The following is a 14,243-nucleotide window of genomic DNA, read 5'->3' as shown; positions in this document are numbered from 1 at the left end:
TGGGACATCACTGTATAGTGTCAGATCGTCGATCTGACACTTTACAGAGCACTGTGCCAGATCAGCCATTTGACAGGCAGTGCCAGCACCTGCTCTCAGCAAGCGCTCGCAAGCCACCTCCCTGCAGGACCTGGAAGGACCCCCGTGGCCATCTTGGATCCGGGGCCTGCAGGGAGGAGACCCTCTGAACAACGCGATCACATCACGTTGTTTTGAGGGTCTCAGGGAAGCAGGCAGGGAGCCCCCTCCCTGTGTGATGCTTCTCTATGTCACTGGAACGCTGTGATCATGTTCAATCGCAGTGTTCCTGGGGTTAATGTGCCAGGAACGGTCCGTGACCGCTTCTTGCACATAGTGCCAGATGTCAGCTGTGATAATCAGCAGACACCAGGCCGCGATCGGCCGTGCTCCCCCCGTGGGTGTGGCTGATTACCTATGACGTACTATCCTGTCCATGGGAATTAAGTCCCAGGTCACATGGACGGGATAGTGCGTCCAATGGCAGAAAGGGGTTAATCCAGCAAATTTTGCATTCAAAAAGTCACATGATTCTGCTTCCCTTCCAAGCTCTGCCATGCGCCCAAACAGTGGTTTTCTCCCTCATATGGGGTATCTGCATGCTCAGGAGAAATTACACAAAAAATTCTGGGGTCCGATTTTTCCTGTTTCACTTGTCAAAGTAAAAAAAATTGGATCTGAAGTCCAATTTTTTGGGGAAAAAAAAGTTAAATATTATATTTTTTCAAAAAATTCATGTGAATCACCTGAAGGGTTAATAAACTTCTTGACTGTGGTTTTGAGCACCTTGAGGGTGCAGTTTGTAGAATGGTGTCACTTTCGAATATCTTGTATCATATAGATAGTGACTTCAAATGTGAAGTGGCCCCTAAAAAAATGGTTTTGTAAATTTTGCTGGAAAAATGAAAAATTGCTGGTCAACTTTCAACCCTTAATAACGTCCTAACAAAAGAAAAATGTTGATTCCAAAATTGTGCTCATGTAAAGTGGACATGTGAGAAATGTTATTTATTAACTATTTGTGTGATATATCTCTCTGATTTAAAGGGCCTCTGCAGTAATTCTGCAGTCAAACCAGGTGGCTCTTTTAGTTTTTGGTGCAGTTATTGCCAAAATAAAGCGTTTTATAATTTCGCCAAAATACCTTTCTTTAGACAGGGAGGCAGGTTTTAGCCCCCCTGCTGGAAACGCCACACTGCCGTCATTCAAATCTTCAGGGGTGCCGGGCGCCGCCCCCTCCGCGCTGTTTTCCTATGCAATCCGGCGCGTGCGCTGTTTAGTACTGGCTGGTGCAGGCGCAGTGAGCTCTGGCCGTCTGACCTCACATGCAGTCTTGCAGACTAAACATTATAAAACGCTTTATTTTGGCAGTAACTGCACCAAAAACTAAAAGAGCCACCTTGTTAGAATGCAGCATTACTGCTGCACAAGGTGGCTCTTTTAGTTTATAACGGCTGGAGGGGGTGACAGGCCCTTTAAGGGCATGAAAAGTCAAAATTGGAAAATTGCGAAATTTTCCACATGGTCGCCATATTTCTGTTTTTTTTTTCACAAATAAACACAAGTCATACCGAGCAAATTTTACCACGAACATGAAGTACAATATGTCACGAAAAACAGTCTCCGAATCAGCGGATCCATTGAAGCGTTCCAGAATTATAATGTCATAAATGGACAGTGGTCAGAATTGTAAAAATTGGCCCGGTCATTAACGTGCAAACCACCCTCGGGGGTAAAGTAAGTGCACTGGGAAGATGTTAGCACTTGAGGAATTATTCTCAATCTGCCAATCCTGGGTGAGGGATGCGTTTTGAAATATTCTCTTGCAATGGCGAATGTGCCCCTGGAATGGAGATAAATCGTGCACAGATTACTAGAACGTGTGTGTGAGCCCCAGACAATTGCAGGCCAGGGAGATAAGGATCCGGCATATTTGACTACTGACTGCTGATCCTGAGACAAGCTGCTGCTGACATGTCTGATAACGGCTCTTAGGTCGGGGTCACACTTATGAGTGCAATGCGAGAAACTTGCGCATCAATACCCGGCACTCCGGACCCGAGCGTTCATCTGCATGGATTTCTATGCAACCGCACTCTCCGGTCCACATTGTATTACATTGCACACACAAGTGTGACCCCAGCCTTACATAGAGACACAGCAATGCTTGGCCAAGCAAATGTTCTGGGTAATGGGAGAGACAGCAGGGAATGCCGCCGGCCAGCTGATCGGTGAACAATCCTTCAGCCAACAACCATCTGATGTGTACGGGCGCTTTACTCTTGTATGCAGTCTATTTGATATATACATCTTTTTTATCTTGCAGTTACCAGGAGGTGGTGACACTTACAGTCTTCCTGTTAATGGCCTTGTCCTGGTTCACACGGGACCCTGGATTTATCCCAGGTTGGGATTCACTGTTTGGACTGTGAGTTGTGCTAGGTGGATATAATTATGTGTATATTTTTATTACTATGTCATTTCACTGGTGTATCTGTTAAGGGGGCGATTGACAAAAGAGACAGTTCTGAGCAAGAATGATCTGTTGAAATCTAACATGCTTGAGCCTTCTTTTCCCAGACATCTGCCCTTGGAGGCCTCAGTGCATAGTCAGCCAATCCAACTGATATCAGTTGACTGACTTTTTGTGCATAGCCAGGTTTTTGCATAGCTTCTAATTGGTCTTTTCATTGTTTTATGTGGAAAATGACAAAGTGCAGGTTGTCCTTCCTATTTACATATATAGGGTCTGTCACCTGTCGGTCATTCTTCTTGGAAATGCACTCTCGGCTGTCCTCTTTGTATCTTCTCCTGTGCGGGCAGCTTATACATTAGAAATGGGCTTTTGCAGTGATCCCTGTTATCTTCCCATGTGGTTTATTTCCACTTAAGCCCATGTAAAGATGGTTAGTAGCGTACCTACAACAGGGTATTCCCATCTTAAAGCGGTTGGCTCATTGGAGACGACCACTTTCAACGTGTGATATCCTACTCCCAGCACCCCTGGTAAACACATGATTTTGCTGGGGTCAGTTTTGCATGATGGAGATTGAGGACTAGAGCCACTCCTTAAGTGCAGAGCGGCTGCGACTGCATATATTCTCCATACTGTCCAGATTCCCTAATGGTGCCTTTAATAGGGGGCTGTCTTTATAGGACAACCCCTGTAAGGTATTTCCACCAAAGAATTTTCTGGCATATCCACTGATGTCTCCAGAATGGAGGTGAGAATAGTGAAGTGGTCGTGCAGGTCTGATGATGTGGGACTCACATCTATCCTGTGCATACACCATGTTTCTAGGGTGGCAATTCTTTTAAAGCATTCATGGCATATAGACAAGAAGACTGTATTATCCGCTAGGTGTGGGCTCTACTGGGATGTTAAGGGTCACGTTTGTTGATTGCTGCAGACACAGGTTCCACAGTTTCATAGACCGGTAATGATACAGTCACGGCATTCAGCCCTTTCCCCCCAATCTGCCCATTTATCACTCTATAGTGATTTCAAATTAAATAATGGGGGTCAGCAAACCCCTATTCTCCTCTGTAGTGGCCTTCCCGTGGAGATATATATATATATATATATATATATATATATATATATATATATATATATATATATATATATATATATATATATATATATATATAAAAATTCAAGTTATATATTTAATTCTATATTTTTGTATTTTGTTGTCTGTTTTCTTTGCACGAACAGGAAAGGATACAAATCGGATGCTACCTCTGCTATTCTCTTTGGCTTTTTATTATTTATAATTCCTGGAAGAAAGCCCAGCTGGTGGTGGTGTAGATTAAAAGGTAAGGATTTTTATGAACCTTTCTAGTGTGGTTATGATAGGACGTTTTGCACATAATGCAGCACACTGTGTATTCCTACAGCTCCGCCAGAACGCACCCTCATAATCCTGCTGCTTTCCTGTTACTGCATTGTGACAAATGTGGCTCAGCTGTGGCCCGTGTCTCGCTAGGTCCTTGCTGCTTGTGGTGTGACTGCAGGCTTCCTTCTGCACAGTGCCGCTATCACTCCGGTGCTTTTTAGACGAGTACAATTCAGACCTATGAGAAAAAAGTCTGAGAAAATCCTGTGTAAAATGAAGATATCACTCTATTTCAACACTCCATGTAGGCAAAGTGGCCACACATCTCCCTTAATGTGTTCCGACGGCAGGTTCTTAATCATTACGATCGTTACGATTAGACCTTGCGGTTGGAACCTTTCGACAGGGATGTGAGGCCACTTTGCCTTCATGGAATTTTAATGGAATTTTGAAATAAGGTGATCTCTTCATTTTATACTGGATTTTCTGGCCACTGTTTCTCATGGATACTATTTGTCTGGGTAAGCCAACAGGCCAGCAGGTATGGCCGTAACATGCGGCTGTACAGAGCTGAATTGGTGAGCTGCTAATCTTATTGTTTATTGCTTTCAGACCTATCTAAACTAATTACAATGTGCAGGTAAATTCTGAATATGCCAGGTTCCCTTCATTTATCAGTTGTAAGTCTTAGATGCCAGCCCCCAAATATTACAAAAATGACGCCTTGTGAAGTATGGGCTTGCAATGATTGGGTGCCCTTTTTGCAGACTCTGGAATGCAGACATATAGTATGCAGGTTGCAGGAACATTGATTTTCTTACTTTTTTTTATCTAAGTTGTGAAGAAAACTATAGATTAATATCCGTACAAGTGTAGGAAACATGGGTATTTTAAGTTAAGCCAAGCTCCTGTGGACCATTAATGGGACAATCAGCAAGTAATTACCTATCCTATGAATAGATAACTTGATATATTGGTACCATCCTTTAATTGTCTGTATTATGCCCAAATATATCAAGTAATAAAACCCTGAAAATATTCAGTTGTACAGAATGGGCTCCTAGCTTTCTGACTTCTCTGGCCGAGAATATCACCGGATTTTGTGTGATATGTGTTGTTTCAGCGTGTGACAGTGGGTGGGATGAAGATGGAGGGCTTGATGGGAGCTTGGTACAGTAGCAGCCATGTCCCCATAAGGCCTATAACTTATAACTATAATAAACACAAGACACCTTTATCGGTTGGAATAAAATGGCCGTGAGGTTTTATTTTGGGTTACAAAATTCCAATTAATTAAATAAATAACCAATAAATAATATCCATAAGTTCATAAGTCCAAATGTCCATAAAACTTCCAGAAACCAAATCCACCCAAAGTTGAGTGATTTTTACCCAAAAGGCCAAGGTTCAAAGAGCCGAGGCCCCCCCCCCCCCCCCAAACCGCACAGCCATTTCTCAATTATGTTGCCCATGTTAAGATTAAAGGGAACCTGTCACCCCGAAAATCGCGGGTGAGGTAATCCCACCGGCATCAGGGGCTTATCTGCAGCATTCTGTAATGCTGTAGATAAGCCCCCGATGTTACCTGAAAAAGGAGAAAAAGACGTTATATTATACTCACCCAGGGGCGGTCCCGCTGCTGGTCAGGTCGGATGGGCGTCTCCGGTCCGCTCCGGCGCCTCCCATCTTCATTACAAGACGTCCTCTTCTGATCTTCAGCCACGGCTCCGGCGCAGGCGTACTTTGCTCTGCCCTGTTGAGGGCAGAGGATAGTACTGCAGTGCGCAGGCGCCGGGCCTCTGAAGTTTCCGGCGCCTGCGCACTGCAGTACTATCCTCTGCCCTCAAGAGGGCAGAGCAAAGTACGCCTGCGCCGGAGCCGTGGCTGAAGATCAGAAGAGGACGTCATGGAAAGAAGATGGGAGGCGCCGCAGCGGACGAGAGACGCCCATCTGACCGGACCAGCAGCGGGACCGCCCCTGGGTGAGTATAATATAACGTCTTTTTCTCCTTTTTCAGGTAACATCGGGGGCTTATCTACAGCATTACAGAATGCTGTAGATAAGCCCCTGATGCCGGTGGGCTTACCTCACCCGCGATTTTCGGGGTGACAGGTTCCCTAAAATATATCAAGTCCGATATCGGACAAATGAACCAAATCAGTTCTAAACATTCCAGGTAAAAAACCTTCTAAATCCGTGTGTCTAAAAGAAAACCCAGAAATAAGAGGTAAAAACTTCTTCATGGAGAAATTAACCCTCTTCCGGATCTTATCCAAAAATGAAAGTTGACTACAGTGCCAAGCACGCCTGGGAATGATTTCTGAAAAAACTACACCAGACAACGGAAAAGTCTGTCTTAAATAAGTAAGATCTGACCGCATAATGGCCAGTAAATTCAAAGTGTTGATTCTTCCTAAATCATTCCCAGCGAGATGCACTACAATTAAATCCGGGTAAGGGAACCTCTCCAAACAACTCTTTACCTCGTACACCAAAGAAGGCCAATTCAGGCCGCGAATGCCGTGCCAAAAAACTTGAACTTTAGAGGAATGGAACGACAGATTTTCAGAATATGATCGAAGGCCGGCCCTCTTCTGAGCCCAGAAGACAAATGAATGCCCAACGATCCAAAATAACTGCGGGGTATAAGAGAAATGAAAATTAATCGGGATATAAATCAGGACGAACATAAATTTTGAATCTTTTCGACTCCCATCTCCCCATTTTTTTAATTCTATCGTCAGATAGGCCAGCTCTTGAGGCTTCTGTAGCCGCACCTATTCTGAAAGAATGGGAAGTAATTTTGAGATGACCTTTACCCAAAAATGCCAAACATTTCTTTAAAATAAAATTGAATTGAAAGACCGTCACCGGGGATGAATCCCTATGAATAAATAGGGAGCCATCAGCTGGAGGCCTAAACGTAATCCATTTGGACAGAATAGCCACAGGACAAATTTTAGAGTCAGGAAACGAATTCAATCTTATTTCAGATCCCCTCCCCAGCTGATCCGTTTTAGACTTTCTAATAAACAAAAGAAGAAACGATTCAAAAATTCTGACGTCCGAGAGCATAAGCCCAGACGGGACAGATTTTTTGGCTGACACTACCTCGCTAACCCTCAGTGCCCCAAAAAAGGAGATAGAAAATATGGAATTAAACAAAAGCGCTTCCTCAAAGTTCTTACAAACATGCGCGAGGGCAGAACAAATGTCAATTAACAAAGAAATAGAAATAGGGCACCTTGAATCCGGAAAAAACCTTTCCCTTTTCAGGCCCTTCAAAAATTGCTTAACTAAGAAAAATTCCGTTAACGCAGTACCGCCATGCAATTTCAAAAAGAAAGAGACTCCCGCAAGGCTTTTGGCTACTGCGGAGTAAGATAAGCCCTGCTTGACCAGAGACTCAGCAAATTTCAAAGCCGAAGTCGGGTCAGAAACAGAGGCGTCAAAACCGAAAAGTACAGAAAAATCAACCCATTTCTTCCATGCAGCTGAGTAATCAGCCCATGATCTGCTTGATAACGAGTTCTGAATAAAATAGGGGATTAAATCGGAATCAGGTCCTGAATTGAAAGGGGGCAATCGTACGCCTCTTTGTCTGCCATTGGAAACTGTAGATAAAAATCATGCCACTGACGATGCAATATAAGATCAGCTAAATAACTAACTTCACCACCCCCCCGAGACTGCCTTTAACCAAATATTGCAATTTAAACATTCCAAAACCAATCTTCTCAAAATTTTTGCTGCATATGCATTTTTGGATGAAAGGGTATTGATAGAAAAAATTACTGCCTGATTCATTGAATGTAGTAGAACCCTGGAGTTTCGCAATTCACGGCCCCATAAGCAAATACATAGCAGAATTGACAAAAGCTCAGTAATAAAAGGGGTTATGTTCAATTTCCTAGCAACCCAATTGACAGGCCAGTCCAGGGATACCCAGTGAGATTGGAACAAACAAGCTACTCCTAGAGTGGCGTCTGTAGAAAAAACGAGGGGAATAGAATCCGAAGAGATAAAAGGAGATTGGATTATTGACCTGCCATTAAAACCCGCTAAAAATGATAGCCAGATTCTGGCATCCTCTTTTACCTCGGAACGCAATCTGATATGAGAATTAGGAGAAGAATGCCCTTTAGTAGCTTCGTAAAGCGACCTGGAAAAAACCCTGCCAATCGGAATGACCCTCAAGGAAAAGTTCAGCAGCCCCAGCAGGGACTGAAGCTCCTTAAGAGTGATTTTGTCTTTTGATAACAAGGTTTCCAGAGAGCTACGAAGCTTGTCAATTTTCTCCTTAGGCAGGACAGTCTCCATTTTTACCGAATCGATCGTGATGGCCAAAAATTCAATGCGACAAGAAGGGCCTAATGTTTTCTCATGGGCAATTGGGACTCCGAAAAATGCGCACAATTCAAGAAACCTAGAAAGAGTATTTTCACACAACTTAGATTGGGATGGGCCAACAAAAAGGAAGTCATCTAGATAGTGTAGAATACCTGCCTCACAACCGCTAGACTCTAAAACCCAATGCAAAAAACGGGAAAAATTCTCAAAATAAAAACAGGACAGGGAAAAACCCATAGGAAGGCATTTGTCAAAAAAGAAGCAGTTATCAAAGTGAAAACCCAATGAATTAAACCCCTCCGGATGAACTGGGAGAAGTCTGAAGGCAGATTTAATGTCTGATTTGGACATAAGGGCATTAGGGCCAAATTTTCTGAGCATATCCAGAGCGCCATCAAAGGATGAGTAGGAGACAGAACACATTGTCTTGTCCACCTCATCATTCAGTGAGTGGCCGACTGGGTAAGATAAGTGGTGAATCATCCGGAAAGACCCGGGCTCCTTTTTGGGAACGATACCCAGGGGGGATAAACGAAAATTTAAAAATGGGGGGGACAAAAAGGGGCCGGCGACTCTGCCTAACTCGATTTCAGAACAAATTTTCTCCCTAGCGACATCAGGGAAGTCGGCAATGGACGGGAGATTTTTAACTAAAACACAACCAGAACCCTTGAATTGAGGAACATGAAAACCCACCGAGAAACCGTCATATAGTAAACTACTGATCTCCCTGTCTGGGTATTTGCTTAGCCAGAGGACCATTTTTCCCAGCCTCACTGGCGATTGAGCCCTTTGAAATTGATTCCTTAGAGGATTGCTGGGCAGCCTGCTTTTTAAAGCACTTGGACATTGAGTGGGAATTCCCACAGAAAGAACATTCGTGCCGAAAACGGCAACTATTGTTCCACTTACAGAAAGAATCACTGTAAGCAAAACAAACACCTTTTTTGCTGACAGAAACAGCAGGCTGCCTAGCAACAGCATTCCTCATAGGAAGCATTAGATTAATCCATAGCCCAATATCTTTGGAGCCCCATTTTACCTCCGGGTGAACTGACAGTTTATGTCTAAATGCCTCATCATAACTGAGCCATGCGGAGCCACCGAAATTCCTATAAGCCTCCAGAATAATGTCGACGTGTTGAAAGAGACTACTACAAAGGTTAGGTGATTTCTCTCCCAACACGGCAGCATAGATGGCGAACACCTGGACCCAGTTATTAAAGGACTTAATACTACGTTTAGGGTCATCGTGCTCAGATTTGTAATCTTTTTTCTCAGGCTTAGGGGGGTGATCCCTACTTGGTAACAATGAAAACAGATCGACAAATTGATTATTCCAAATGAGCTCCTTCACAGACGGGCTCAGATGGAATCCCAGAGGGGAAAGCTCACAAGTTAAAGCCTCCTTGAACGGGTTCATAGGAGGCATGCTAAGGGCAGGAGCTTCTGAGCGAAAATTAGCAGGAGAAGCTGCTGCCCGAGATGAGCTATTAGCCTCGCTTAACGCTTCGGCTACTACGGATTTAATTAGGTCTCTTAATTGGTTCTGAGGGGCAGACAAGGGGATATTACAAGCCTCACCCCTCGCAGGTCGGTCGTCCGGTCTTCCTCCTTTTTCACAGCGCGCGCTCCAGCCCGCAGAGTGGGGCGAGCGCAGCTGCCTTGCGATTCTCGGATCATGGTCCTCCTCTTCGTCGGATGACAGGGGGGGCGGAGCGGACCTCGAGCCCCGTGCAGCAGCCGCAGGAGCCGACCGCGCGCCTGCGGAGAGGGGCACCGCAGCGCTTTTACGGCCGGTGCCCTTTCTGGCTCTTCCGGCCGCTCCTGATGACGTGGACGGCTCACCCAGCTGATGGCCGCCGAAATCTCGCGGAGGGCTGCGAGACTTCGACGCGCAGCGGCGGCGTGACTTCCGGCTTTCCTCTGACAGGCCGGGCCTGGACGCCACAGGAGACGGAGCAGGGGAGGAAGCCGCCTTCTGTCTTCTGGTCCTCACCGGAGGACTCACGGCGGCCGGAGTTCCCGTCTCATGCCCCGCAGCTGGCACCGCAGGTTCCGGAACAGGAGGAGGAGAGACGGCTTCGGAGGCTGCTAGTGGAGGTTTCATAGCCAAGCAGCTCCTCAGCCAATCCTCTCCGTCCTCCCTGCCGGCTCTTGATAGGAGTTCCTGAAGGAGCTTCTCCATCACTCGGTGAGGTCTCTTCTTTTCTTCAAGCGCCGGCGATCTGAGTATCCAACGCCGGTGCCCAGGCATATATAACAACCAATTCTGCCCAGCAACTGATTGACAACCAATCAACTGTCCAAAATTTAGGCGGGCAAAAAGCCAGTCAGAACCAGATCTGACTGCTTTTACATACATTAACCATAAATAGCCTGACCTCAAATTGACCCCCAATGAATATAATAATAATGAAGGTGCCAGGCCTATGTGGACATGGGACCCCCGCTATATTTCTGCTGTCTGAGCGGGGGGGCTTACATTCTTTTCAGTTAAAAAATAAATGGTGCATGTAGTCCGGGTTTCCATAACTGTTACTATTTTGCCATTCTCATTATAGAAAAGCCTAAAGTGACCGCGGCAGCAGAATCCACACCAATGATCACATGGAAGGAGTTTGAGGAATGCATACCGTGGCATATTGTTGTTTTGGTTGGAGGTGGTTTTGCTCTGGCTAAGGGATGCGAGGTGAGTGATCTATTAACAAAAAACGATCCTGCACCTTCACTTTCTCCAGAAAGCAGTATTTCTAAAATGATAAATCGCACGCTTAGAAGTTATCTACACGGTCCTCAGAATAACATATTATAATAATGGGAATGGAATGCCGTAGAAACGTTCATGTATTGCTATCTGATGTACCGACGCTAATGACGTTTCCTTTTGTAGGTGTCCGGTTTGTCCGTGTGGGTTGGCCACAAGATGGAGCCATTGAGCAGCTTGCCGGTCTGGGTGATTGTACTGATTGTTTGCCTGTTGGTGACTTCTGTCACAGAGGTGGCCAGTAACCCAGCAACCATCACCATATTTCAGCCAATCCTATCCTCACTGGTAAGAATAGTACAGTAGGAAACATTTATATCTTTAAAGGGAATCTGTCAGCAGGATGAATCCTCCTAAGCCGTCTATATGGGCCTGTAGGTCCTAGGAAGCTGAATAACTTGATACCTTGATATCTGCTATTTTATTTCTGCACAAGTCAACGAATATGTGGGTATTGTATGTCCACTGTAGTATATACAGCCTATAAATGTGTGACACAAAATATCACATTTTATGAGTTGCATATTAAAATTACATAGAAAGGGATAAGGGAGAAACTCTCCAAACAAGAAATGTGCAGACCATGGGGGATCACAGATATACACACACACTTTTTCCGGAGGTAGATTGGTGAGAAAAGGGCGAATTCTAGAGATGTTCTTTAGGTGTAAGCGGCACGTGCGGGCAAGAGATTGTATGTGGGAGGTGAAAGAGAGATCGGAGTCAAACATAACACCCAGACAGCGTTCCTGCTGCCGGGGTGTTATTATGGTGCCACCCACGGAGAGGGAAATGTCAAATTTAGGGAGGTTAGTAGAAGGCGGGAGCAGAAGAAGTTCAGTTTTGGAGAGGTTGAGTTTCAGATAGAGAGCGGACATGATGTTGGAGACTGCAGACAGACAGTCAGTGGTGTTCTGTAGTACAGCGGGGGTAAGGACAGGGGATTACGTGTATAGTTGTGTGTCATCAGCATAAAGATGGTACTGAAAGCCAAATCTGCTGATGGTCTGTCCAATTGGGGCCGTGTAGAGAAAGAGAAGGGGGCCAAGAACTGAGCCCTGAGGTACCCCGACAGTGAGAGGAAGAGGAGATGAAGTGGAGCCAGAGAACAGAACACTGAAAGAGCGGTCAGAAAGGTAGGAGGAGAACCAGGAGTGAGCAGTGTCCTTAATGCCAAGTGACTGGAGCCTAGAGAGTAGGAGATGGTGGACAACTGTGTCAAAAGCTGCAGAAAGGTCGAGGAGAATGAGCAGAGAGTGGTCACCGTTACATTTTGCTGTCAGAAGGTCATCGCTCACCTTGATGAGTGCAGTTTCTGTCGAATGTAGGGGGCGGAAACCGGACTGTGAAGGGTCTAGGAGGGAATGAGTGGAGAGGTAACGGGTAAGGCGGGAGTAGATCAGGCGCTCCAAGAGATTAGAAATGAAGGGGAGATTGGAGACTGGTCTGTAGTTGTTTGTGCAGGATGGGTCGAGGGTGGGTTTCTTTAGTAATGGAGTAATGATAGAGTGTTTGAAGGAGGAGGGGAAAATGCCAGAGGACAGGGAGAGATTAAAAATTGTAGTTAGGTGAGTTGTGATTACTGGAGAGAGAGACTGGAGGAGGTGTGAGGGAATGGGGTCGGTGGTGCATGTAGTTGGACGAGAAGAGGAGAGGAGCTTAGAGACTTCTTCTTCTGTGATGGAATCGATTGTGGAGAGTGAGCCAGGGGAGATGCAGGGAAGGATGGGAGTCATTGCATTTGGTGTCTAGGAGCGGATTTCCTGACGGACATTGTCTGTTTTCTCTATAAAGTGGGAAGCCAGGTCATCAGCACAAATGTCTGTGATAGGGGATTGTGCTTTTGGCCTGAGGAGGGAGTGAAAGGTGTCAAAAAGTTTCTTGGGGTTGTTGGATAGTGAGGAGATCAGAGTGGTAAAGTAGGTCTGTTTGGTGAGGTGAAGGGCAGAGTTATAGGTCCTTAACATAAATTTGAAGTGTATAAAGTTTTCTGGTGTGTGAGTTTTCCTCCATAAGCCTTCAGCACTCCTAGAGCATCGCTGGAGAAATCAGGTTTGCGATGTGAGCCAGGGAATATCAGCATTTACAATTCTAGACATGCCTGAAGTTGCTTTTTAAAGCATATGGACAACTTTGTAAGTGGTTTTCATTACATTTGTTAGCCATTTGACATGTGAAGCCTCTATGTTCCCCTGCACATAACAGGCTGCTGAATTGGTTAACTATGAATCTGTCAGTAAGCTTGTTCTGACTGCAGAGTTTGTCTTCTTTACTTTCACTTGAGCTGATGTATGACCACATGAAAGTTTTACTCAACTTTGATGTGGTCATAAATCAGCTTTGAGGAGTTCTGGAAAATATATAAAACATTTGCAAACCTGCTGTCTAAAGGAACTCTCCTTAAGTCATGTCCAGCTGCCCGATTCCCTCCTCGTGTCCTGTTCAGCTGAGTTGGGCAGTCTTGTTCTGGGTGCTCATTACTTTAACAATGTTTAAATTGTTCTTTATAGAGTTTTGCTGGAAAATGTATGTGCACATTCAAACATTAAAATACAATTTATTGGTCAATGACATAATACAAGCCCAAATAAATACCCCAGTAACTGCTTCTTAACTATACACTCTTGGGACTCGCTCACTGGCGTATAATATGGGGGAGTGAATGTGAGAAAACATTGCATTGTACTTGCACCAATGTTAGTAAATGGGTCCGTGATCATCTGCAAGTTTTTCCACGGCTGTAATCGAACTAAGGCAAAAATCGCAGAATGCTGCTTGCACTCGCCAATGCAAGTCAATGGGTGCGAGAAAAAAATCGGACGGTACATGTACCATGTGTGTGCCATGTGATTTTTACACAAACATCTCAAAGGAAACCCAAGATTTCATCAGCCAAGTACAGTAAATTCACACCCCGAACCGTCAGGATAGAATAGATACATAGAATAAATGTCCTGTAGATATTTAATGTCACAAGCCCCCTTCATATAATAAACTTGTACCCTTTAGTGCCTTTCATGTAGCACTAAAGAGTGTTTAGCCTTATTTAACCTATTAAATAGTTAAAAAAAAATTACAGCCCCCCCCCCACCTATTTTTGATAACCAGTCTAGGTATAGCAGACAACTGCAGGTTTATATTATCAGGCTGGGAAGGTTCCTGGTTATTGGGCCCTTCCTAGCCTAAAAATACCAGCCCGCAGCCACCCCAGAATTGGCCCATAACATTAGATGCCGTGTGCCTCGGCTTTTGTCCTGGTGTGGTGGAA

General features: G+C 44.9%; 1 protein-coding gene across 1 annotated transcript in view; it reads left to right on the top strand.

The window, feature by feature from the left end:
• LOC138648852 (solute carrier family 13 member 1-like) overlaps positions 1-14,243 on the top strand; it is a 98,691-nt gene that overhangs the window by 77,939 nt on the left and 6,509 nt on the right. Inside the window, exons 11-14 of the mRNA XM_069738806.1 lie at positions 2,345-2,446; positions 3,737-3,837; positions 10,773-10,900; positions 11,102-11,263. Coding sequence (XP_069594907.1) covers positions 2,345-2,446; positions 3,737-3,837; positions 10,773-10,900; positions 11,102-11,263 — 493 coding nt within the window. The remainder of the gene's footprint in view (positions 1-2,344; positions 2,447-3,736; positions 3,838-10,772; positions 10,901-11,101; positions 11,264-14,243) is intronic.

This window comes from Ranitomeya imitator, chromosome 9 (genome assembly GCF_032444005.1).
Source record: "Ranitomeya imitator isolate aRanImi1 chromosome 9, aRanImi1.pri, whole genome shotgun sequence".
Lineage (NCBI taxonomy): Eukaryota > Metazoa > Chordata > Amphibia > Anura > Dendrobatidae > Ranitomeya > Ranitomeya imitator.
The sequence above is the reverse complement of the archived record's forward strand: the minus strand, read 5'-3'. Positions and strand labels throughout refer to the sequence as shown.